This window comes from Equus przewalskii, chromosome 18 (genome assembly GCF_037783145.1).
Source record: "Equus przewalskii isolate Varuska chromosome 18, EquPr2, whole genome shotgun sequence".
Taxonomy (NCBI): Eukaryota; Metazoa; Chordata; class Mammalia; order Perissodactyla; family Equidae; genus Equus; species Equus przewalskii.
In genome coordinates, this window is record NC_091848.1 from 34,361,208 (window position 1) to 34,385,735 (window position 24,528).

The 24,528-nt window shown below is 35.5% G+C and overlaps 1 protein-coding gene across 26 annotated transcripts in view; it reads left to right on the forward strand.

Annotated features, from left to right (window-relative positions):
- Nucleotides 1-24,528, forward strand: part of DLG1 (discs large MAGUK scaffold protein 1) — a 262,589-nt gene that overhangs the window by 166,419 nt on the left and 71,642 nt on the right. For all 26 annotated transcript variants that reach the window (XM_070583431.1, XM_070583434.1, XM_070583435.1 and 23 more), the window contains 3 exons: nt 2,604-2,748; nt 11,813-11,930; nt 15,989-16,145. In XM_070583431.1, the coding sequence (XP_070439532.1) occupies nt 2,604-2,748; nt 11,813-11,930; nt 15,989-16,145 (420 nt within the window). The remainder of the gene's footprint in view (nt 1-2,603; nt 2,749-11,812; nt 11,931-15,988; nt 16,146-24,528) is intronic.

Sequence of the window (24,528 nt, forward strand, 5' to 3'; positions counted from 1 at the left end):
TGCCTAAAGGTCACCCTCTGTCTTGGTATTCCACTTATCTCACTAACCCCTCCTCACTCTCCTTTTTCGTGCCTCGTCTCCCTCACCTCTAAACATTGAAGTGATCCAGGACTCAGTCCTCATACATTCTCTGTCTTTGATAGGTCTTCACATAACTTACTGAGTCTCATTGCACATGATAGGGATAAGTATTGTTTTCTGAACTTTAGTTTTATTTTTAGACACACACGTTTTGTGCATGGCTGAAATATAAAAATTTTTCACAGTGGCTCTTGTCAAAACATTTGAAAAGCCCTGAGAGATTTCATCTAGTCTCCTTTTTTATGTCTCAAGAGTCATCTCAAACTCAGTGTATCTAAAAATGAACATCTGAGTCCTCCCCGGGTCCCCATATCCTGCTCCTTGTACAGTTTTCACTTCTCATTAAATGGAAACTTTATCCTTCTATTTGCCCTGGTCTGAAACTTTAGGATCATTCTCTTTCTTTCATACTTCTCATTGAATCCCTCAGCAAATCTTGTCAGCTCTTTTATCAGTGTTCTGATGCTGCATAAGAAAACACAAAAATTAGTGGCTAAAACAGCAATAATCATTTATTTGCTTACACTTCTACAATTTGGGTAGGGTTTGGACAGGACAGCCTGTCTCTACTCCACATAATGTCAACTGGAGTGGCTCAGCTAGGGCCAAGGATCCACTGCCAAGTTGGCTCACATATGGTGGTCAAGTTGGTATTGGCTGTCAGCTGGGAGCTCAACTGGAGCTATTAGCTAGGTGTTTAATTCTCCAGTGGCCTGTCCACATGGTTAAGTTGGGTTTCTCACAGTATGGTGGCCAAGTTCTGGGAGGGATGTACTAAGAGTAAGCTTTCCCAGAACACAAGCTCCAGTGTGTGGCATCTATCAATCCTTTCTTTGCATCTGGGTTACTAATGTCTCATTGAGTAAAGCTAGTTACATGGCCAAGCAAGATTCAAATTTTACAAGGGTGTGAATACCAAGATCCATGGCTCATTGCAGGCCACCAAAGAAACAGTATACCACAGCTGTATATTTCAAAGTGCAGGCAATCCTCACTATGCATGGTAGTGTGGGACCATAAAAATGACCATGCAGCTGAAACCCTGCAAAGCAGTGTTAATGATCAACTGGGAAAGTTGCAGTTGTTGTTTGACCTTTAGAAATTTTTGTTAAGACATCTAAAACACTCCTACTGTCAATTATAAAGGTACAAAATTAGGGAAATGAAAACTACTTTAAAATAGGTATTTGTTTAGTATGTTGTAATTTAAAGTATTATAAACATTATAGTGTTTTATTTCTTTGCAAAAAAAATGTTTACCAAAAAGAACAATCTAAACCTAAAACTAGCAGAAGGAAGGAAAGAATAAAGATTAGAGCAGAAATTAATGAAATAGGGAATAGTAAAACCATAGAGATCAACCAAACCTAAACTTAGTTCTTTGAAAAGGTCAAGAAACTTGACAAACCTTTAGCTAGATTGGCTAAGAAAAAGAGAAGACTCAAATTTCTAAAACTGGGAATGAAAGAGGGGGACATACAGGAATACTTTTATTTATGAACGACTAGATGCCAACACATTAGATAATTTAGATGAAATGGACAAATTCCTAGAAAGACACAAACTACCACTTCTATTCAACATTGTACTAAGGAGTCTAGCTAGGGCAATAAAAGAAAAATACATTTGACTGGGAAAGAAAAAGTAAAACTATAGTTGCAGATTACATCATATTGTATATAGAAAATCCTAAGGAACCTACAATAGAACTAATAAACAAGTTTAGCAAGGTTGCAGGATACATCATCACTACTTAAAATCAGTTGCCTTTCTATACAAAAGATAGATGAATGGCCAATAAATAATTGAAAAGAAATCTCAACTTTTGACTATTAACAATAGAAGTACAGATTTAAATATAACTTATGTACAAATTAAAACATATGTCATTTTACAGACTTTTTTAACAAATTGATAAATATTCATTGTTGGTGAGATTCTAGTAAATGAGCACTTGTATTCTGTGGTGGTGAATATAAATTTACTAAAGCTGTTTATTTAGTACAGTTCAAATACATATTAATGTTAGAATGGCCTAATAAATTATGATATAACCAAACAATGGGGTGGTGTGCAACAAGTTTTAAAAATGAAGTAATTCTGTGTGTCCCAACGTGGAAAGATGTTTAAGATACCTCATATTAAAAAATCCAGTTGCTGACCAAAAACTTGAGTATGGTCTCATTTTCTTTAAAAAAAAAAAAACACACAACTAAAATATACCCATACACATTCCTAAATACCTGAGAGTGGAAGGAGGTTCAGGGTCAGGGATTGGAAGAAATAGGGGCTGGAATCAAAACTGGCTGTTTCATTAGCATCCATAAACAACTTCACTTATCGTCATAAGCAACTTCCTGATATCATAGACGATAAAAATGGGTGTTTTCTTTCCATGCGCCTTTATAGTCCTTAGATCACACTCTCATTTTCTTGGTCTTTTGGTGTAATTGTTTATAACCTAAAAGCAGAAGGCAAGTGAAAATGTCTTAAAATAAATGTCTTTTGGGATTTTCTTTTAGGTGAATAGTGTGTGTTTAGAAGAAGTTACTCATGAAGAAGCAGTAACCGCCTTAAAGAACACATCTGATTTTGTTTATTTGAAAGTGGCAAAACCCACAAGTGTGTATATGAATGATGGCTATGCACCACCTGGTATAACCAACTGTAAGTCTGTTTGCTTAAATCTGTCTTCTTGCCAGAGATGTAATATATTTTAATGAAACTTTTCCAATATAAAATTTAAACATTATACCAATATTTTTAAAGGAACTGTTAAGTGTTTTAACCTAATAGTTTTAAAAAATCAATTTTAAGTCAGAATCATCATCATAAGGTGGGGGAGGGTACCTTTCTCCTTTACTATTTTATGATAGTAATTATTTTTAGCATTTAAAGCACTGATTCTCAAACTTTCTTGTAAATAATAGTCACCAAAGGTATTTGCAGATAATGCAGATTATTGTTTTGTTCTGATAGTTTGGGGATGGAGCACAGAAATTTACTTTAACAAGCAATTAATTCTTTTAATAAGTAAGGCAATTCTGATGCTTCTGGTGCCACTGGTTCATGAACTACACTTTGAGAAACACCGCTTTTAAAATATTTCTGAAACTTGGGATTTTCTGTACTCTCAGCTGTTTGAGCACAGATATTCGTACTTCAAGCTCCTAGTGTGTTGCCTAAACTATATTTGTGTGCAATACAGTTGTGTTACAGAATTGTTATTGTGGAAGTACTTACGTAATTTTAAGTTTCCTATTGATTTTCAGTTTTTTAAATATACAAGCTGAGATGAGATTTAAATGTATTTTTAATGTGTGTGTGTTGGTTGAAAAATGGTTTTACTTGTTTAGTGCATTGAGGTGATAGTGGAAGCACCCAGGTATAATAAAGGTCTTAAATGCACTCTTTGTAATCTGCTTTTCCAAGTTATCCTTTTTTAAATTAGGAAATTTTAGAGATATTTGTGATTTTGGAAGTGGCAATGTTTCTAATTTTAAAACTGTCAAAGTTTGTTACCATCACTAATCAGTATAAGTTAAATGCAAAATATATGTTGAAATATATATACCGTTCTCCAGTCATACATCTTTATTTTATGCTCATTGATTCATTAATTACTCAAGTATAACTGAATTTTTTCCTTAATAGCATTCAGCCTCTCTTAATGGACAGAGATGCTGCCTTTCACTTCGTTTGTGTCGGAAAAGAACTTTGCTTTACTTGTTAAAATTCTTACATTTATTTGGTCTTGCAGACAAACTTTATATAAGATCTTTATGTATTTTTATTTGTGATTAGAGATGCAAATTCAATAATAGCATTTTATTATTTTATTTAATAAAAATATTTAATAGCATTTTATTCACCAACTTAAGTATCAATTTTATTTATTGGTTATGCTGCCTTATGAGTTGAAGACAACTATGTGCACATTTATGACAGTTGTTCCACGAATTGAGAATTGGTGTCCTGATTATGGCCAAATATAGATAGCCAGACTGCTTGTTACAAATATGTTGAACTGAAAAAAAATGTTATTTTCTTATTGAATTATCTGTTTTTATATATAATAATATGACATTTAAAAAATGGAAGAGCTCGTCTTAAAGAGTAATGATTAACTAAGGATGAGTTGTTTTCCTTATGGGGATAGGTAGGATATTTCTTTCCTTTTTTTTAATCTAATATTGAACTAATGGAACATTATGAAAAAGTTTAAGTATAACATTCTATTTCCTTTTCCCTCTTTGTTAGGCAACTACAACTGTGAATTTGGTTGTATACTTCCAGTCCATGTTCATACTACATATGCAGTTCATAAATAATTTGTTTTTTAAAAAGTATTTGTGTTTTAAACTTTTCATATAAACAATTTTTAACCATCAACCCTGCTGAAGCCCTTGCCGTCAGACTATTCAGCTTCCCGCCTATCCCTTACATCGTTAGTCATCTGCTGTCCTCCTCATCATTCTGGCTTTGGTCACTGGAGATCTTAGGGTCAGACCCATTGTCCTTCTTGCCTCTGCTGTTCACGTCGTCATTCTTAGTGATGTCCAAGCAAAATCCACACTGATAATTCATTTAACAACCTTGCTGCTTTGTTTCTTGATCACTTCCTTTTTAACTATCCTGCCCTCTACTCCAGCTCTGATACTTGCTTCCGAGATAATAATTTAGGTCTTATCATTATCAGTACATTCATAACCTCTGAAGTCTTGGTTTAAGCCATCCCGTCCTCTGACTGCCATCCTCGGTTCATTTACCCCTGTTCTGGCAATTCATCCTCATTTTGACCTTCAATCATGTGACACTATCACTTGATTCCCCCCGTGTCTCCACTTGTCTACTTTTTTTTTAGCTTAGCTTCCGTGATTTGTCATGATACTCACTTCCTTGCACGTATCTTCTACACCCTTGCCCCCTCCTTTTTCATTCAACCTGCTGTCTTCCTCCATTCCTATTCCCTAAAAAGCAGAACATGACTGGAGAAAAGCACAAAATTCTACTTTGAGTTATGATCATAGATCTCAGATGGGGCCATACTATTGTGGTTGTAATCAAAATATGTATAATAACCAAAATATGGTACCTGGGAATTAAAGTAGGTTTATTACTGAAGAAGAAAATGTTCATTGGATCTGATAGAGAACATAGTTTCTCTGCTGACATTAAAATGCTCATGCTTTTGCATTCTCTATCTTCCTCCTCTTTTTTGTTGGTGAGGAAGATTCGCCCTGAGCTAAAATTCGTTGTCAATCTTCTTCTTTTTTCTTTTTTTCTTTTCTTTTTTTTTTTAAGGAAGATTAGCCCTGAGCTAACATATGCTGTCAATCCTCCTCATTTTTTGCTGAGGAAGACTGGCCCCGAGCTAACATCCGTGCCCATCATCCTCTACTTTATATGTGGGATGCCTACCACAGCATGGCTTTGCCAAGTGGTGCCATGTCTGCAGCCAGGATCCGAACCGGTGAACCCCAGGCTGCCAAAGCAGAACGTGCGCACTTAACCGCTGCAGCACTGGAACAGCCCCATTCTTTATTTTTTTTAAAGATTGGCACCTAAGCTAACATCTGTTGCCAATCTTCTTTTTTCTTCTTCTTCTTCTTCTCCCCAAAGGCCCCAGTACATAGTTGTATATTCTACTTGTAGGTCCTTCTATTTGTGCTATGTGGGATGCTGCCTCAGCATGGCTTGATCACTGCTTCTGGGTCCACGCCCAGGATCCAAACCAGTGAAACCCTGGGCCACTGAAGCAGAGTGCGAGAACTGAACCACTCAGCCACAGGGCCAGCCCCCATCCTCCTCTTTTTTTCCCTTGAGGAAGATTAGCTCTGATCTAACACCTGTGCCAGTCTTTGTGTACTTTGTATGTGGGAAACCTCCACAGCATGGCTGATGAGTGGAGTAGGTCTGCACCCAGAATCTGAACCCATGAACCCGAGCCGCCAAAACAGAGCAGGCAGAACATTAACCACTTTGCCACGGTGCTGGCCCATATCTTCTCATTTTTGCAGTACATTCTCTTCAGCTGGAAGGCTAAACTTCTGATTTGACCACTGATCTCTTCCCACTTTTACTTCAAACTCCTCCACTTGCTTTTCTCCCAAACCTCGGAGGGCTTGGGTCATTAATCTTGATAGTTAAAGACAGTAAATTAGGCTGCCTTGTTTTGTAGTTTCCTGGTGAATCTTTTTACATAGGATTTTGGGGGTGGGAATTAGCATTGTTTTAACTGATCCTTCTTTGAAGGAGCTGTCATTTCTTTGATAGGAACATTAATTTTTAGTCCCCGCTGTGTGAAATGTTATGCCTTACGAGTGAGAATGACTCCTCCAGAAAGGATCCATTGAGTAAAGGCACAGTCTGGATATGGCAGGGAAAACACATTGGGAGTACATTTCCTGGCTTGGGCAGTTGACTGAAGTTCTTGTCCAGTTGTTTTTTTGTTCCATCCAGACTTGTTAATGCAGCAAAGAAATTTGAGTCAAAAAACAGTAAACTCTGAACTTTGGAAGGCCAGTAATTGCAGAGATTCACATGAGTGTCTGTTGCTTTAGGGCAATGTGCTAGTTCCCTTGAAAATCACACATCGTGCTTATCACCCTGGAGAGACTGGACTTTCAAAGTCAAGAGCCGTTGGTAGAAAGTCTTTTGGCTCAAATGCAAAAGAGCATCTTTTATATGAACTGGACAAGAAACAGTTGCTATTGGATACTGCAAACCTGTAATAGCAAAGATAGACTGGGCTTCCAAGCCCTGTACTATCAGTAGACGTTGTAGACTTTTTCCTTTTTGTATGATTACAGAGAGACAGAGATGTATAGATGCTACCTCCTTTTGATAGAGTATACATATTTTTTTCCAGTACACCATAGTTTCAGTCATTACCTATTTTCTTTGATAAGGTCACTTCGCTCCTTTATGTTACCTGTCTGGCCACTATAGTAATTTAAGCTAAGGATCCTTGCATTTTTGTACTCCCAATGTGTATTATAATGCCTTGGGCATAGAAGACACTTGGTAATATAATGAAAGAAGAGATTGATGGTTAAATAATAAATATTACAGCCAAATTTTGAAATGCTGTGTAATTTTATCATAGTTAAAGCCTCAAGAAAGTTTAATACTGCTTTCTGTGTATTTCAGTAATGATTCAGGTGTGTTGTGTTTTTTGGAAGCTACAATTGAAATGTGTTGCTTACCTGGGTCAGGAAGTTTTCTGTTTTTAGCTCTTGTTAGAATTACAACCTATCAATGACATTTCTTATTGAAATGCACCAATAGATAGTTTTTGCTTATTTTTTATTTTTACTTTTTATCAGGTTTCCATTCACGGTGCATTAAAAAGAATAATTATAAATTGGAATAACAAATCTGAGCTGGTGTCAGGACATAGGTTTTATTTTAATAGACTTTATATTTTAGAGCAATTTTAGATTCACAGCAAAATTAAATACAAGGTACAGAAATTTCCCACATTCCACCTGCCCCGACATGTGCATCGCCTTTCCTCTTATCAACATTCCCCAGCAGAGTGGTATATTTGTTACAATTTATGAACCTACATTGCCACATTGTTGCCCAAAACTCATAGTTTACCTTAAGGTACACTCTTGGTGGTATTTGTCCTGTGGGTTTGCACAAATGTGTAATAACATGTATTCACCATCATAGTATCATACAGAGTAGTTTCACTCCCCTAAAAATCCTGTGCTCTGCCTGTTCCTTGCTCTAATCCCTGGTGACCACTGATCTTTTTACTGTGTCCATAGTTTTGCTTTTTCCAGAATGTCGTGTAGTTGGAATCATCCAGTATGTAACCTTTGTTATGTATCATCCAGTATTTAACCTTTGTCGTGTAGTTGGAATCATCCAGTATGTAACACTCATGTATGTAACCATCCAGTATGAGGTTGGCTTCTTTCACATAGTAAATGCATCTAAGGTTCTGCCGTATCTTTTCATGGCTTGATAGCTCTTTTCTTTTTAGAGCTGAGTAACCCTTTGTCTGGATGTACCACAGTTTATTTGTCCATTCACCTATGGAAGAATGTCTTGGTTTCTTCTCAGTTTTGGCAATTATAAATAAAGCTGCTATAAACATCCGTGAGCAAGTTTTTGTGTGGACGTAAGTTTTCAACTCCTTTGGGTAAATACCAAGGAGTGTGATTGCTGGATTGTATGGTAAGAATATGTTTAGTTTTAGAAGAAACTACCAAAGTGTCTTCCGAAGTGACTACCATTTTGCATTCCCACCAGCAGTGTATGAGAGTTCCTTTTACTCCAGCATTTGGTATTCTCAATGTTCTGTATTTTGGCCATTCTAATAGATGTACAGCAGTATCTTGTTGTTTTAATTAGCATTTCCCTGATGACATATGATGTGGAGCACCTTTTCGTATGCTTATTTGCACTCTGTATATCTTCTTTGGTAAGGTGTCTGTTAAGAGTTGTTGGTACATTTTTAAATTGGGTTGTTTGTTGAGTTTAAGAGTTCTTTATATATTTTGGCTGATAGTCCTTTATCAGAGATGTCTTTTGCAAATGTATTCTCCCAGTCTGTGGTTTGTCCTTTCATTCTCTAGACAGTATCTTTTGCAGAGCAGAAACATTTAATTTTAATCAAGTCTAGCCTATAAATTCTTTCTTTCATAGATCGTGCCTTTGGTGTTGTACCTGAAAAGTCATTGCCACACCCAAGATCATCTAGACTTTTTCCTATGCTACCGTCTAGGAGTTTTATAGGTTTGCAATTTACATTTAAGTCTATGATTCATTTTGAGTTAATTTTTGTAAGGTTTATGTCCAGATTTGGGTTTTTTATGTCCAGTCATTCCAACACCGTTTGTTGAAAAGATTGTCTTTGCTCCATTGTATTGCCTTTGCTCCTTTATCAGACATCAGTTGACTATATTTATATAGATGTATTTTTGGACTCTCTAGTCTGTTCCATTGATCTATTTTTCTATTATTTTGTCAATACCACAAAAGATTACTGTAGCTTTGTAGGAAGTCTTGAACTCAGGTAGTGTCAGTCCTCCAACCATGTTCTTCTCCTTCAATATTGTGTTGGCTATTCTGGGTCTTTTGTCTCTCCATAGAAACTGTAGAATCAGTTTGACAGTATCCACAAAATAACTTGCTGATATTTGGGGGTTGAATTGAATCTATAGATCAAGTTGGGAAGAACTAATGATGGCAGTATTGAATCTTCCTATCCATGAACGTGGAGTATCTCTCCAGTTATTTACTTCTTTGATGTCTTTCATCAGAATTTTATAGTTTTCCTCACGTAGATCTTCTTATATATTTTGTTAGATTTATACCTAAGTATATCATTTTCAGGGGGGCTCATGTAAATGGTATTGTGTTTTTAATTTCAGATTCCATTTGTTCGTTGCTGGTGTGTAGGAAAGCGATTTATTTTTTTTTATGACTTGCAAAAGTGTTATCTGTTAGATCATCAATGAGAAAAATCAATTTTTGTTTTACCTTCTCTTGTTTCTTCTTCAGCGCTCTTCCTGTCTTTGTGTGTAACTACTTTCTGACCTACCAACTTTCCTTCTCTGTAAAGAACTTATTTTAACATTTCAAAGGGCAGGTCTACTGGCAACAAATTCTCTCAATTTTTTGTTTGTATAAGAAAGTGTTTATTGCTTCTTCACTTTTGAAGGATAAACTTACTAGATAAAGGGTGGGTTTTTTCTCTTAACACTAAGTATTTCACTCCAGTGTCTTGCTTGAATGGCTTCTGAGGAGAAGTCAGACATAATTCTTATCTTTGCACCTCTGTCAGTAAGGTGGGTTTTTTCCTGTGGCTTCTTTCAGGATATTTCCCCCTTTTAAAAAATGTTCTGTAGTTTGAAAAGAATATGCTTCGGTGTAATTTTCTTGGCTTTTATCCTGTTTCATATTCTCTGAGCTTCCTAGATCTGTGGTTTGGGATCTGACATTAATTTGGGGAAATTTTCAGTCATTATTCTTTCGAATATTTTTTTATTCCTTTCTCCCCTCTTTCTCCTTTTAGTATACCCATTATGTGTATGTTATACCTTTTGTAGTTGTCCCACAGTTCTTGGATATTCTGTTGTGGAGTTTGGTTTCTTTTTTTTTTTTTTTTTTTTTTTCAGTCTTTATTTTCTCTTTGTTTTTCAGTTTTAGAGGTTGCTATTAAAATATCCTCAACCTCAGAGATTCTTCCCTGAGCCATGTCCAGATTACTAATAAACCCATCAAAGGCATTCTTCGTTTCTGTTACGATGTTTTTGATCTGAAGTATTTTTTTGTTTCTTTCTTACAACTTCCATCTCTCTGCTTACATTGCATGTCTATTCTTACACACTGTTTACTTTATCCATTAGGGCTATTAGCATATCAATCATTGTTTTAAATTCCTGGTCTGATAAGTCCAATTTCTCTGCCATGTCTGAGTCTGGTTCTGATGCTTGCTCTTCAAGCTGTGTTTTTTCCTTTTAGTATGTCTTCTCATTTTTTTCTTGATAGCCAGGCATGATAGACTGTAAAAGGAACTGCTGTAAATAGGCCCTTAGAAGTGTGGTGAACGTGTTGGGGGTGGAAAGTGTTCTAAGTCCTATGATTAGGGCTCAGTCTTTTAGTGAGCCTGTGCCTCTGGAATGTGAAATTCACAGTGCTTCTCAGTGTTCCCCCTATCCTCCCTTGGGTCAGATAGGATGGCTAGAGTGGTCTTGGTTATTTCCCTCCCCCCAGGCCAGTTGGGCTCTGACAAAACTCCGGCAGGTTAGGCTGTGGTTAAATAGCTTCTCCTGAAGGCAGACTCTTGTTAAGAACAGAATCTTCTTGTGTATTTCAGAATGGTTCCTTTTCCCTTGCTCCTGTCAGAGGTATGAGGGGATTTTTCTCCAGTATTTACTGTGAGAGCCTGGTAGAGATCCCAGGAGGTAAAACTCATGAAAGTGTAGGGTCCCCTGGTGACTGGCCCCCCTGGAGTATTTGACCCTCAGAGTTGTCCACACTGAGCCTCCACCAATTTGTCAATTACAGTTCAGGTTTCTCTATCCCAGTACTAGTTCCTGCAAAGGTTTCTGCTCTGGCAGCGTGTGATTCTCTGTATTCGCCTGTCTCTCCAGTTCGGTAGCAGTTTGCTTTGTGACCACCCTTATCTTGACAAAGAAGAGTTACTAATGTTTCATATTGTTAGGACAGAATGATGACTTCCAACCTTCGTATATGCCAGACTGGAAACCAGAAGTCCCTCAATCTATTTTAAAACTTTGTCAAGCATAGTCTTTTTGCACGTGTTTTTAAGCTTTTGATTTTCATTATTCAAAATCAAATTTTGAGTGTATATATATACTTTTTTAAAATAGTAATCTGCAAAATAAACTCAGAAAAATACAGTTATGGTACTTCAGGATTATTTTAGTCATTTCTATGACCATCTTTACGTGAGCTGTCCTGGATTTCGTTGTACAAATCAGTTAATGTAAAACTTCTTTTTAGTTCTGTGTTATCAAAAGAAACCAAATGGAATAAGTTTGCTTTACTGATCTAAATATCTAAACTAGTTTTTACCTGGAAACTTGAGCCTGTCTAATTTTTTTACCTGATAAATCTTCTCTACCAAATTGTTACATGAGTAAGTGATTATGAATTACACATTAACTAACCTTCAAATTGATAATTCACAAATGTGGTACTGAATGACTTGTTTGATTTTTCAAGTGTTTTTTACTTTATTTTGAAGCTTCTCAGCCTGTTGATAACCATGTTAGCCCATCTTCCTACTTGGGCCAGACACCAGCATCACCAGCCAGATACTCACCCGTTTCAAAAGCAGTGCTTGGTGATGATGAAATTACAAGGTAAGGAACTGCACATTCTTCATCCTTCTTACATAAAGCCAGCTATTAGATTGGGTGATAATGAGCCAAGTAAGATATAGCCACAATTTTCAGGACTAAAACATTTTATTGACAGATGATGAACTTAAACCTTAATTTTTTTCATAGAGATTCATTGAAGAGCCTGAAATGTAAACATATTTTATATTCCAAATAAATCATTCCTGTTTTTTCTGACATTACTATTTTTTTTAAAGATTAGTAAATTGTCCTTAGAAATTAGATTAGGTAAAACTAAGTTAAGAATATTTATGCATATTTGAAACTAACTTTTCATATATTTCTTATCTAATGTACATCATAAAATATTATGGAAATTATTTAATTTGTGTTCAGAAGTCAAGTGGTTTTCTTTGTTTGATATATATCTTTGATAGCCTGACACTTAAAATTTACTTTCATCTAACATTACTAACTGCGCTAAAGTTCGCGGATTAACTCTCTCTTTATTTCCTAAGAACTCTTAACTAGGTGGGAAAAAATAAGTGAATTCACATATTCAGTATAGTTATAAGACATTATATTTGTACAGTTTGCTTTGTAATTTGTACAAGTATTTCTTATTAATTATAGCATTTAATATTAAATGTATGCCAATTAGTATCTGTTTTTCTGTTTTTATTACGTTGTTTAGCATGTGTTATTTTTGAACCTTCATAATTGAATTATTCTTTGTCAGTCGCTTGACTCTAGGCCGTGGTCTCTTCAAGGTCAGACAGGAGTGTTTGTCTTCGTTCTCCTCTTCAGGAGTCAGCAGTGTCGAGAACTTAATTTAATAGGTGCTCAGTAATTGTGTTTGGAATGAAAATTTGCAGAAAGAATAGTGTTTGTGATATGAATTTTCGAAACTGTCTTTAGGCTGTCTTCCTATACTGATCTGTCATGGCCATTTTATGGTGGTTATTGTTATTTTCATTTAGTACCTATTTATAGACGTAAAGAGGAAAAATAGATGGCTTATTTAGTCTTTAATCTCTGCATATTTTTCAAACTAAAAAATATGTTAGCATCTTGATTGTTGTTCCCTATCTTTTTTTCACAATATCTCTTGTCTAGAATATTGTATTGCCTTTTTAGTTTTACACAACAGGTCTACCTGTTGACTTTTCTGTGACAGTCAGGTGGCTGATTACTGAATATGTCTTTCTAAAATGGGTTGTGTTTTATCACTCCGTTTTGATAATTACACTACTTTGCCAAGATAATGAAGTACAAAAAATCTTTCCCCTCATATTAGAAGTTCTCCACAATTTGACCCTAAGCAATCATTTGGAGATTTTATAATTGGTAATGTGAGATAAAAGAAAAAGAAAAGAAATCCCAACATACAAACAGTTGATGATCCTAACGTTCATTTTTTAACAGCTTCGTTGAGATATGATTCACACAGCATATAGTTAACCCATTTGAAGTGTACAATTAGTGATTTTTCATATATTACATTATTAATTTTTTAAATTATGGTAAAATCTGTATAACATAAAATTTGCTGTTTTATCCATTTTCAGATGTGCGTTTCAGTGGCATTAATTCATTCACATGTCATGCAACCATCACCATTATCTATTTCCAAAACCTTTTCATCACTTCAGACAAACTCTAACCATTAAGCAATAACTCCCCATTTCCTTGTTCTCCCAGCCTCTGGTAACTTCTACTCTACTTCCTGTCTCTATGAATTTGCTTATTCTAGATTGTTCGTATAAGTGAAATCTTATAGTATTTATCCTTTTATGTCTGGCTTGTTTTACTTAGCACAATATTTTCAAGATTATTTCACGTTGTAGCATGTATCAGAACTTTATTCCTTTTTATGGGTGAATAATATTCCATTGTGTGTGTATGCCACATTTTGTTTATCCGTCCATCTGTTGGTGAACACTTGGGTTGTTTCCACCTTTTGGGTGTTCTGAGTAATGCTGTGATAAACATTGGCATGCAAGTATCTACTTATGTCCCTGCTTTCAGTTCCTTTGGATATGTACCTAGGAGTGGAATTGCTGGGTCATATGATAACTCTATGTTTAGGTTTATGAGGAACCACCTATTTTCTATAGCAGCTGCACCATTTTACATTACCATCATCAATATATGAGGGTTCCAGTTTCTCTACATCCTCACCAACACTTGTTTTTTCTGTTTTGTTTTGTTTTATAGCCATTGTGGTAGGTAGAACGTATCTCGTCATAACTTTGATACATTTTCCTAATGATTAATGATGTTGAGCATCTTTTCATGTGCTTATTTGAAAAGTCAGAATTTATTTTCCTCTGGAAATATCATTGGATTTCAGCAGAGTATTCTTTTAATTACTATTTGGTATGTAAAATTATAATTCATACATATGTTTTAAAGCATGGTAGGAACCCTAAACCATGAGTCCACCATCTAACAAGGAATAAAACATCACCAATATAGTGAAACATATCTTCTGCCCCTGATCCTGCCCTGCTTCTCTTCCACTGCCACACCAAGTTAACTGCTTTTGTGAATTTTGAATTTATTATTCCCTTTTCTTTCATATATGTGTTTGTATGTATAATATTTCCTAAGCAGTATATTATGTAGTTTTGCTATATTTGACAAGAAAATATGATTTTGTTAATGCTGTAAATGAACTGGCAAAACTGATTATTGATGAATACCTATATATAACTAGAAAACACCATTTTAAGTTTTGAGCAGACAAATATTTAAGGTTAGTTCCACATTATATGGAAGATCCCTAAAATTTATTTTAAAAGAATACTTAGTTCTTTTAAGCCTTTTGTTACTAATAACTTTCTGCAGTATTTTAGATAAATCAGATTAAATTTTTAAAATAGTTACCAAGTATGATACATTCTAATTTCAAATGGTACTTTGTATTTCATCGTATCTAAAATAATCTGCTACTGGGATTTTCCTGGTCTTACCAGGTGTGAATGGTTTTCACATAACTGTGTATAACTGGCAGCAAATGTGAAACATGATTTAGTCGTAAGATGTTTTCTGATTTCAGATTTTAAATGGAGGAGGGCAGAAAAGGTACATCTTAGAATGGAAGAAAAGCAGAGATAGAGGGATGTGACCTTAGAAATAAAGATATTTAATTATTTCATATTAAAAGTCTGATGATGGGCAGTTCCAAGGTTTGTTTAGCAACCCTAGGTCCATGGTGTCTCTGGGATTTTCTTGTTTGACCTTCATGGTTATAATATATCCAAGCCAGTAATGGGATTTTATTTTTCATTCTTTTTTTTTCTCTGATTTTTTTTCGTAGCAGTGACATTGATTTATAACATTGTATAAATTTCAGGTGTACATCATTATATTTCGATTCCTCTGTAGATTACATCGTGTTCACCACCCTTGTTCATTCTTTAGCACGGGATTAATTTAGATCTGGAGGGAAATAAATGTGCTTTGGATGGGGACAAAATGTGCTTTGTCCTTGTTAAGGTCTTTCTTTGGGAAGTGACAATAAAATTTTCCTTCATTTCTGAGGCAGGAATAGGGTCGTAGCCTCACCTTAGCAAAGGGGAATGGGATTGCAGTGACTGGCTTATATTAGTCATGATTCATCCCTTTGGGACTGGAAAAAGGGACTACCTGCTCTAAGACAAAGGATGCCTTTTATAACATCTAAGAAGGTAGGGGTAGTGACTACTTCATAGGCAATAAAATGTGTGCAACATCAATTTTTCGTAAGTATATGTATTTCTTGAGTAGGCTCTTTATATCATTTTTTTAGTTGCTTCATTGTTTTCTCCTTTTTGTTTGAGTTTTGTGTTTATTTTTTAACGTGATTTTTCTTTAGCTTTTTTATAAAATTAGAATTTTTTTCTTTTAATGTCTAAGCCTAATTTTGTAGGCTTAGAAAGAATGTCTTTATTCCACAGTTTTGAAAACCCTTTTAAATTTCATCTGGCTTTCTTTATAGTTTGATAATATAAGAGTTATCAATAGGGGATTCTTGTTGATAGAATGTCCAGTGCTATATAAAATTTCTAAGGTATTCAATATTTTTTAATTTTTAGGGAACCTAGAAAAGTTGTTCTTCATCGTGGCTCAACGGGCCTTGGTTTCAACATTGTAGGAGGTGAAGATGGAGAAGGAATATTTATTTCCTTTATCTTGGCTGGAGGACCTGCTGACCTTAGTGGAGAACTCAGAAAAGGAGATCGTATTATATCGGTAGGATATGTTGATCAAAATACTGTTTTCCCTATTTTAACTGTTAGTAATAATTAAAAGTTTTGGTTTTTATATTTTAAAGTTATGGGAGATATTTTATCTTCTTACCATTTTACCATTTAATTGTAGAATTATAGTGTTATGAGAGAGCATGTTTTTTATGATAGGTTTTCTTTTGATATTTGACTTATAAGGGGTCAGTCTTTATAATTTATAAATGTACTTGAAGGAAGTATGTATTCTCTGTTGACTGCAGGGTTCTCTTAGATGTCTGTTAACTCAACCTTGTTTCTCTTATAGTTCAGATCTTCTTTATACTTAAATCTGTTGTCTACTTAATCTATTATTAAAAGACATTTTTTAACCATTCTGAATATGATGGTGGCTTTAGCATTTTGTCCTTGCAGCAATTTTTTTCTTTGTATCTTTGAAACTATGTTATGAGATGCATCTAAGTTTAGAATCATCATTGATTATTTGATGATTTTGATTATTTATAGTTTCTTACATTCTTTTGAGTTTTTCTTTTAAACCTATTTATTTTATATTCCATAAATAAAAGTTCTGTTTTCTGAAGTTTGTGGGTATCTAATACACACTATTTTGTGATGACTTGTGGTAAATTGCTTTCTCATGTTCTAAATTTTGCATTGTGAGCTTATTTTCAATAGTATTTTATTTACTTTATGTCTAGGAATCCATTGCTACCTGCATTGGGGGGTGGTATTCTTCCAAAAATATTTTACATTGCTTGTAGTAGACTCAAGAGCATCATTCTTATCACCATTTTTCCAATGAAAAAACTGAAGTTTAGAGGTTAATTTTCCCATAGTAGCTAACAATAGCTAATAAATGGTATAGCCAGGATTCACCTTAACCACTACATTATGCTTTGCCATTTTGTTTTTAATTAAAAAGGTAATACTTTCTAAAATTTTAGGATCTGGGATACAGAAACAAACCTCTATCCTGGGTCAACAGTGCTATTCAGTATTGATAACTATTTTAAACCATTAATATAAATCAATAGAGATCTTTTCAACTACAAAATATAAGGAAAATCAGAAATTACTCCTCAAAACGAAGATGGATGTTGTTGGAACATGATGAGAAAAGCATTCAAAAAATGTACACTGCATCTTTTCTGCCATTTTCAGATCAGTCCGTCTCGCCACCTGACCCTTCCCTGTATGTCCTTAGATGTATCAGCATATTCCTGCAGCCTGTCCTTTTGAGGAGCCTTTATTAATTCAAGATAGACCGAATCTAAGACAGAAAGAGGGTAACTGGTCATTTACAAAAGAAGTAGAACTCTGTTTTTGGTTTAGTTCTGAGATCATAGTGTAACCAACTGGTGTTTGGATGAAAATCTTGGGCATTTGAGTCTTCAAATATGCAGGGGTACTTTACTAAGAATTATAGTACCATAATCTTAGAAAATAAAGGAAATTATTAATGTGCAATGCAACCAAGTGGAAACTGTACTTCTGTACTTAAGGCTACAGCAACTAAAATAGCATAGTGCTATCCAAGAACAGTGATTATTGGAAGAGATCTGTAAAGCAGGAATACACCCTAGTTACAGTGTTAGAATGTCAGGTGTCAAGAGACCATCACTCTTACCCTAAAAACCAAAACAATCTGGATAAGTTTAGAGAAACTAACCCCGTCAGAGGACTGAGAATTCAAAGTAACCTAAGTAAACTAACTTACAGATAGTAACTAGTCCTTCACAGAAGAGAAGACACCCATGGCAGTGCCTTCTTGGTAGAGTGGTGGGAGGAAGAGAAGGAATAGATGGGGGTAGGGAGAAATCAGCCAAAACTTTACCCAACATTTAATGGCCTCAGTGGACTGATGAAACTGATAAAAATTCTGGGAAGCCACAGAGCAAGTCTACACTTACCTGCCAACTCTTTCCCATGGGTGTTCACTGAGTGCTCAGAGGCAATAAACCAAAGGTTAGGAACCAACAGAGGTGAACTGAGAGAAAATCATTCCTTAGTCGTATAGTGCATCCCCAAATACAAGACACTTGACCAATAAATATAGGGGACTTTGGGCAGAAGATTTGTGAAAGTCAACCTCAGGAACTTTGTACCTTGAGCTGCTAATGGCTGAGAGTGGGGCAGGAGAGCTGAGAAAAAGCAGTCTGAGGCAATCTAGACAGAGAGATATCTCCAGAACACAGCAAGCCTGGGGTAGGTCTCAGAGCGTGGAACTTATCAGCAATCCAGAAAGCTGGCAGCAGGGTTATAAGGCAGTGGTTCGGTGCTTCAACTATAAAACACAAAGAGATCTTGGGGATCTCACCTGTGCTCACATCGTAAACCCCTCAGAAGGAAAATTCTTAATCCTGCTCTCAAAACATTTGACATTAAACTTAAAGTTACAACAAAATCTAATTACATTTCAACTACAGATCATATCACTGCAGCTCCCTCCCCGACTTTAGTGGCCTGAGACAAGGGTTGTTCCCTGTTCTAGAATTAAGTATTATTTATTTCAGCCTCTACTGTTATTTTACCCAAAATGTCTATTTTATAATTAAAAATTACAAAACACGTGAAAAAGAAAGAAAATGAAACTAGTTATCAAGACAGAAAGCAGTCAATAGAAGTAAATGAGAGAAGGCTTAGATGTTGGATTTATTAAACAGGAGCTTTAAAATAATTATGATAAAGTCATGTGATGATAATACTAAAGGGTGTAGGGGTAAAGGTAGACAATAAGGTTGAAAAGATTGGAGAATTTCAGCAATGACCTAGAAACTACAAAAAGTGAATTATGTGGAATTGCTAGAAATAAAAAAAGCTATCACAAATGAAACTTTTATTTGAGAGACATAATAGCATACTGGAATCAGCAGAGGAAAGAATCAATAAACTTGAACATAGGTCAAAGAAAATTCCCAAACTGAAACATAAAGTGAGTGGGGAGAAAAGGTTTGGGAAGAAAAAGCAAACCACAGTGTCTGAGATCTATGGAACAATATCAGATGGTCTAATAAAGAGGAGACAGAATCTTTGAAGACGTAATGACAAAGAATTTTCCAAACCGATGAAAGGTATCAACTCACAGATCTCTGATGCGCAGCAAACTCAAGACAGAATATGTACAAAGCAAACCAGACCTAGGTCCATCATGCAGTACTAGAAAGCTACGCTAAAGAGCACATGTCAAAAGCAGGCACAGAAACAACACGCTGCGTACATGGGAACAATACAAATGACAGCTGACTTCTCCCTAGAAACATTAGAAGACATAAAACAATTGAACAATATCTTCAAAGTGCGAAAAGAAAAACTGTCAACCCAGAATCCTATATCCAGTGAAATTATTCATCAGAAATGAAGTTGAAATAAAAACAATTCAGACAGACAGTAACTGAGAGAATTTGTCTCAGACCCACAAGAAATACTAGAAGAAATTGTTCTGGTTAGAGAAATTCTACCATATGGAACCCTAGATCTGCAGAGAGGAATTAAGAACAACAGAAAGGGTAAATACCTGGATAAATATAGAAAATACATTTTTAAAGTTTTTAAAAGTAGTTTTACATATTTTATTAGACTATTGGCTATTTAAAACAAAAAAATTGCAGTGTATTGTGGGGCTTATGACGTGTAGAAGTAAAATGTAAGGCCACTAGAACACAAACTGAAAGGGAAGATGGAATTACACTATTGTTTCTTATACAGTTTGTGAAGTGGTATAAGCTTACTTGAAAGTAAACTGTGATAACTTATACTTATGTGTTATAATCTCTAGAAGAGGCAGTAAAAATACTACAAAGAGGTATAATTTTAAAAAAATCTATGCAGGAGATAAAATGAAATATGAAAAAATACATGCTTCTTACAAATGAAGGCAGGAAAGGAGGAAAAGACAGGGTAAATAAAAAGCAATACCAAGATGTAAGTTTGAAATCCAACTATATTAACATCTGTCTTACAGTAAACACTCCAATTAAGATGCAGAAATTTTCAGCTTGGTTCAAAAACAACCAAGACCCAACTATATGCTCGTTATCAGAAATTCATTTTAAATCTGAAGACTCAGATGTTGTAAGTAAAAGAGTGGAAGAAAGTATACCATGTAAACAGCATCTGGAAGATAATGTGACTATATTCATATGAGACAAAATAGACAAATAGATTATAACAGATTTTATAATGATAAAAACACCGTTTCATCAAGACATAACAGTACTCAGTGTGCATGTACCTAATAATCCTCTCAAAATACATGAAGCAAAAATTACCAGAAATGAATGATGGAACTGAACTTCTAGAAGAAAACATACAAGAAAATCTTGGTGAACATTTGGATTAGTCACAGGTTTCTTAAAGAAGACCAAGGGACCAAGTCAGTTCAATGGTGAAAGGAAAGTCTTTTTAATAAATGTTGCTGAAACAACTGCATATCTCTAAGGAAAAACATGGACCTCAACCCAGTCTTACTCCGGATGTAAAAATGAATCCTAGATGGATTATAAATCTAAGTGTAAAGCCCGGAACCATAATTCTCCTAGAAGAAAATATAGGAAGATATCTTTGCCACCCTGGGGTAGGCAACAGTTTCTTGGACAAGATACATAAGACACTAACCATAAAAAAGGTGCCATTAAGAAACCAAATAGGGAGCCCGCCTCGTGGCTGAGTGGTTAAGTTCACACGCTCCACTTCAGCAGCCCAGGGTTTTGCCGGTTCGGATCCTGGGCATGGACCTAGCACTGCTCATCAAGCTGTGCTGAGACGGCATCCCACATAGCAGAGCCAGAAGGACCTACAAGTAGAATATACAACTATGTACTGGGGGGCTTTAGGGAGAGGAAGAAGAAGGAGGAAAAAAAAGATTGGCAACAGATGTTAGCTGAGGTGCCAATCTTTAAAAATAAATAAATGAATAAAAAATATATTTAAAAAACAAAGAAACCAAATAGACAAGCCACACAGTGGGAAAAAATATTCTTAGTACATTTATCTGACAAAAGACTTGTGTCTAGGATATATAAACATCTCCCACAAGTCAACAATAAAAAGATGAGTAACCCCATCTAAAAATGAGCAAAAGACTTAAATATTTCACAAAACAAGATACAGGAATAATCTGTAAGCACATAAAAAGGTGCTTAACATTGGGCATCAGGGCAGTACAGAAAACACAGTCAGTAAAGGGGTTTGGAGGAATTTGGATGGGAGTGATGTAACTTTTCTATGTCTTTATTATGGCTACACAACATATGCAATTGTCAAAACTCTTAACTGTAAACTAAAAAATATGAATTTACTGACTGTGAATTATGCCCAAATAAAAAGATATTTTTAAAGCTACAACAAAATACCATATCCCACTTGAATGGCTAAAGTGAAAGATGTATGACAACAAACATAGGTGAAGATACAGAGCAGTTATTATAACTTATTCCTTAGTGGTGGGCATGTAAAATTGTACAACCACTACAAGAACTTTTGGGGAAGTTTTTAAGAAATTAAATGTATATCTAACCTGTCACCTAGATTTTACCCAAGAAATCATGTCTATGTAAACACTACCAAGAAATGTTCATAACAGCCTTATTCATAATTCCAGATCTGCAAATGACTGAAGTGTCCATCAGTAGTAGAATAGCTAAATAAATTGTAGTATACTTATATAATATAAAGCTGCTCAGCAATAAAAAGTAACAAACTACTGAAACTCAATACAACATAGAGGCCACTGAAAAACATCATGTTGAGTAAAACAAAACACACCACAAAAATACATACTGTACGATTCCAGTTATATGGTATTCATAAGCAGGCAACACTAATTTTTATTGATAGAAGTCAGAAAGTGGTTGCTGGTGATTGTTCTTAACTATAAAGAGGCACAATGGAAATTTCTGGGTTGGTTGATGGAATGGGTATGTATCTTGTTTGGGGTTGTGGTTAATGGGTGTATGTAGTTGTCAAAAATCCTTCCAACTGAACTGTTCAAATTTGTATATTTTATTGCTTATAATTCTACTGTAATTTAATTTTTTAAAATAAGTTCTGGTATGATAAGTACATATTAGTGGTAAGGAATGGATTTTTTAAAAATAAATGTTGTTGGATGGATTAGCTAGTTATTTAAGGGAATAAAATTAGCTTTAGAACCTCACTTCACACCTTGTGTTAAAATAAGTTTTCAGTTGGCTTAGACTAGATGTGAAAAACACAAAGCAAAAATAGGTGTTTTTTAAATTGTCCATGTGGGACCACTTTATAGTGGGTCACTGACACACTGCTAGAGTATATTAGACTGACCAGCACAACCTGGTTCACCCAGAACTTTCCCTGTTTTAGCACTGACAGCCCTGTGTCTGGAAACCCCTTTAGTCTCAATTTTGAAACTGAAATTCCCAGTCAGTCCAGACCAGTTGCTCACCCTAATGTGAGTGTAAGTTAAATACAGGCTTATGTTTGACGGTATGTGTCAATAACCTTAAAATTTTAATACTTACTATGCTTTTCTAGGGAAATATCCTGAGAGCAGTAGGGAAAACCTTAGGTGCAAGAGAAAAACATGAGAAAAGATATTCAAAACCAAACAAAACTAACTTAAAACCCTGAAACAAACTTAAGTACTTCATTAGACAAAACTTAGCTGTTTTCAGTCTTTCACTTCATCACCTCGCAGCCGTGTTAAAAGGCAGCTTCCTAGACCCCATCCCCAGTTTCTGATTGAGTATGACTTGGGTAGGGTCTGAAACTTTGTATTTCTAACAAATATCCAAGAGATACTGATGTTGCTGCTCCTATGACCAAACTTTGTGAACCACTATTCTAAAACCATCCCTGTTATTGATGTTTGTAATGATGAACCCACATTACTGAGAAAAATATAAATAAGTTATTTGAGAAAGCAAGGAAATAAGTTTTATAAAATATTCCCTTTTACATATTTAATTTTGCTGAAGAAAGAAGCTTTTGAAATCAAGGTCTATTACCTACGTAGAACACTGTATTTTTCAATATGGTATAAATGAAGTATTACTGTTATTTCCAATGATGTCAAGTGTAGTAGAGAATATAGTGGATATTCACCAAAAATTTAAGATCTTAGAATCAAAAGTGACCCAAAAGGCTTCAACAAAAATTCTCTCCTCCGTCAAAGCAGTGAGAAGTGGCCAAAATTGTCAGAATAAGCTTTTTTGTGTGTATGTGCGGAAGATCAGCTCTGAGCCAACATCTGTGCCAGTCTTCCTCTCTTTGCTTGAGGAAGATTGTCGCTGAGCTCACATCTGTGCCAGTCTTCCTCTCTTTGCTTGAGGAAGATTGTCGCTGAGCCCACATCTGTGCCAGTCTTCCTCTCTTTGCTTGAGGAAGATCAGCTCTGAGCTAACATCTGTGCCCGTCTTCCTCTACTTTATAGGTAGGATACCTGCCACAGCATGGCTTAATAAGCAGTGTGTAGGTCTGTACCCGAGATCCAAACTGATGAACCCCAGGCCACCAAAGCAGTGTGTGCAAACTTAACTGCTGTGCCACTGGGCTGGCCCTCAGAATAAACTTCCTAAGACTCTGGAAAGTAATCAAAGAATTGCAACAGTTTATCCAAGAAAAATGACTGAATCTCATAAATGTGAGCTTTGTGGAGTTTTAACTTGCCTAAGTCCTATTCCCTGCTCTCCAGTACCACATTAACCTTGAAAAATAGTCCACATTTACAGTGAAAACCAGTGAGCTGACAGCCACTAGAGAGAGTAGAACAGAGGTGGAATTTTCAGAGCCTCTTCCCCAGAGAACTGTCATAATTTGACCTAATAGTTCTTGAAACACCATATTTGCAAGGTTCTCTGTATTTGACCTGATTTAGAGTTTCACCAGTGCAAAAGCCTTCTCCCCTGGGGTAATTGTCAAAACAATTACAGGCACGTTATGGCTGCCTGAGACATTGGGTAACAGGGCAAACAGTAGGCAATTCAAAAGTTTACACAGAAAACTGAGAAATGAGATCTCCATAGGGCCTTTGAAAAGTCCTGACATATTGCTTGGAATCTAGGAGGACACCTGCATGTCTTGGACTCTGTGCATGCTCAGGAAAGACCTGAAAGGACCCTAAACTCTCCCCTCTGGCTGACCATGAGGCTCTGTGCAAGCAGTAAGTGAAGATTGAGGCAGAGTTATCAATTGCCTAGGCGAGTGTTGAAGGTGTTAGCCAATGTGCATGCAGAGCTCTTCAGGCAAAGAGTCCATGCATTTAAGGAAATTACTGTCCATTCATTAACTGACCATTAAACTAACAGGCAGAGACATCAGTGGTACACACAAGAAAGAATACAAACTTTGTAGAATTCAGAAAAGTCACCAAACAGCAACTATAACAAAAAGCAACAATAAGTCATGGGTAG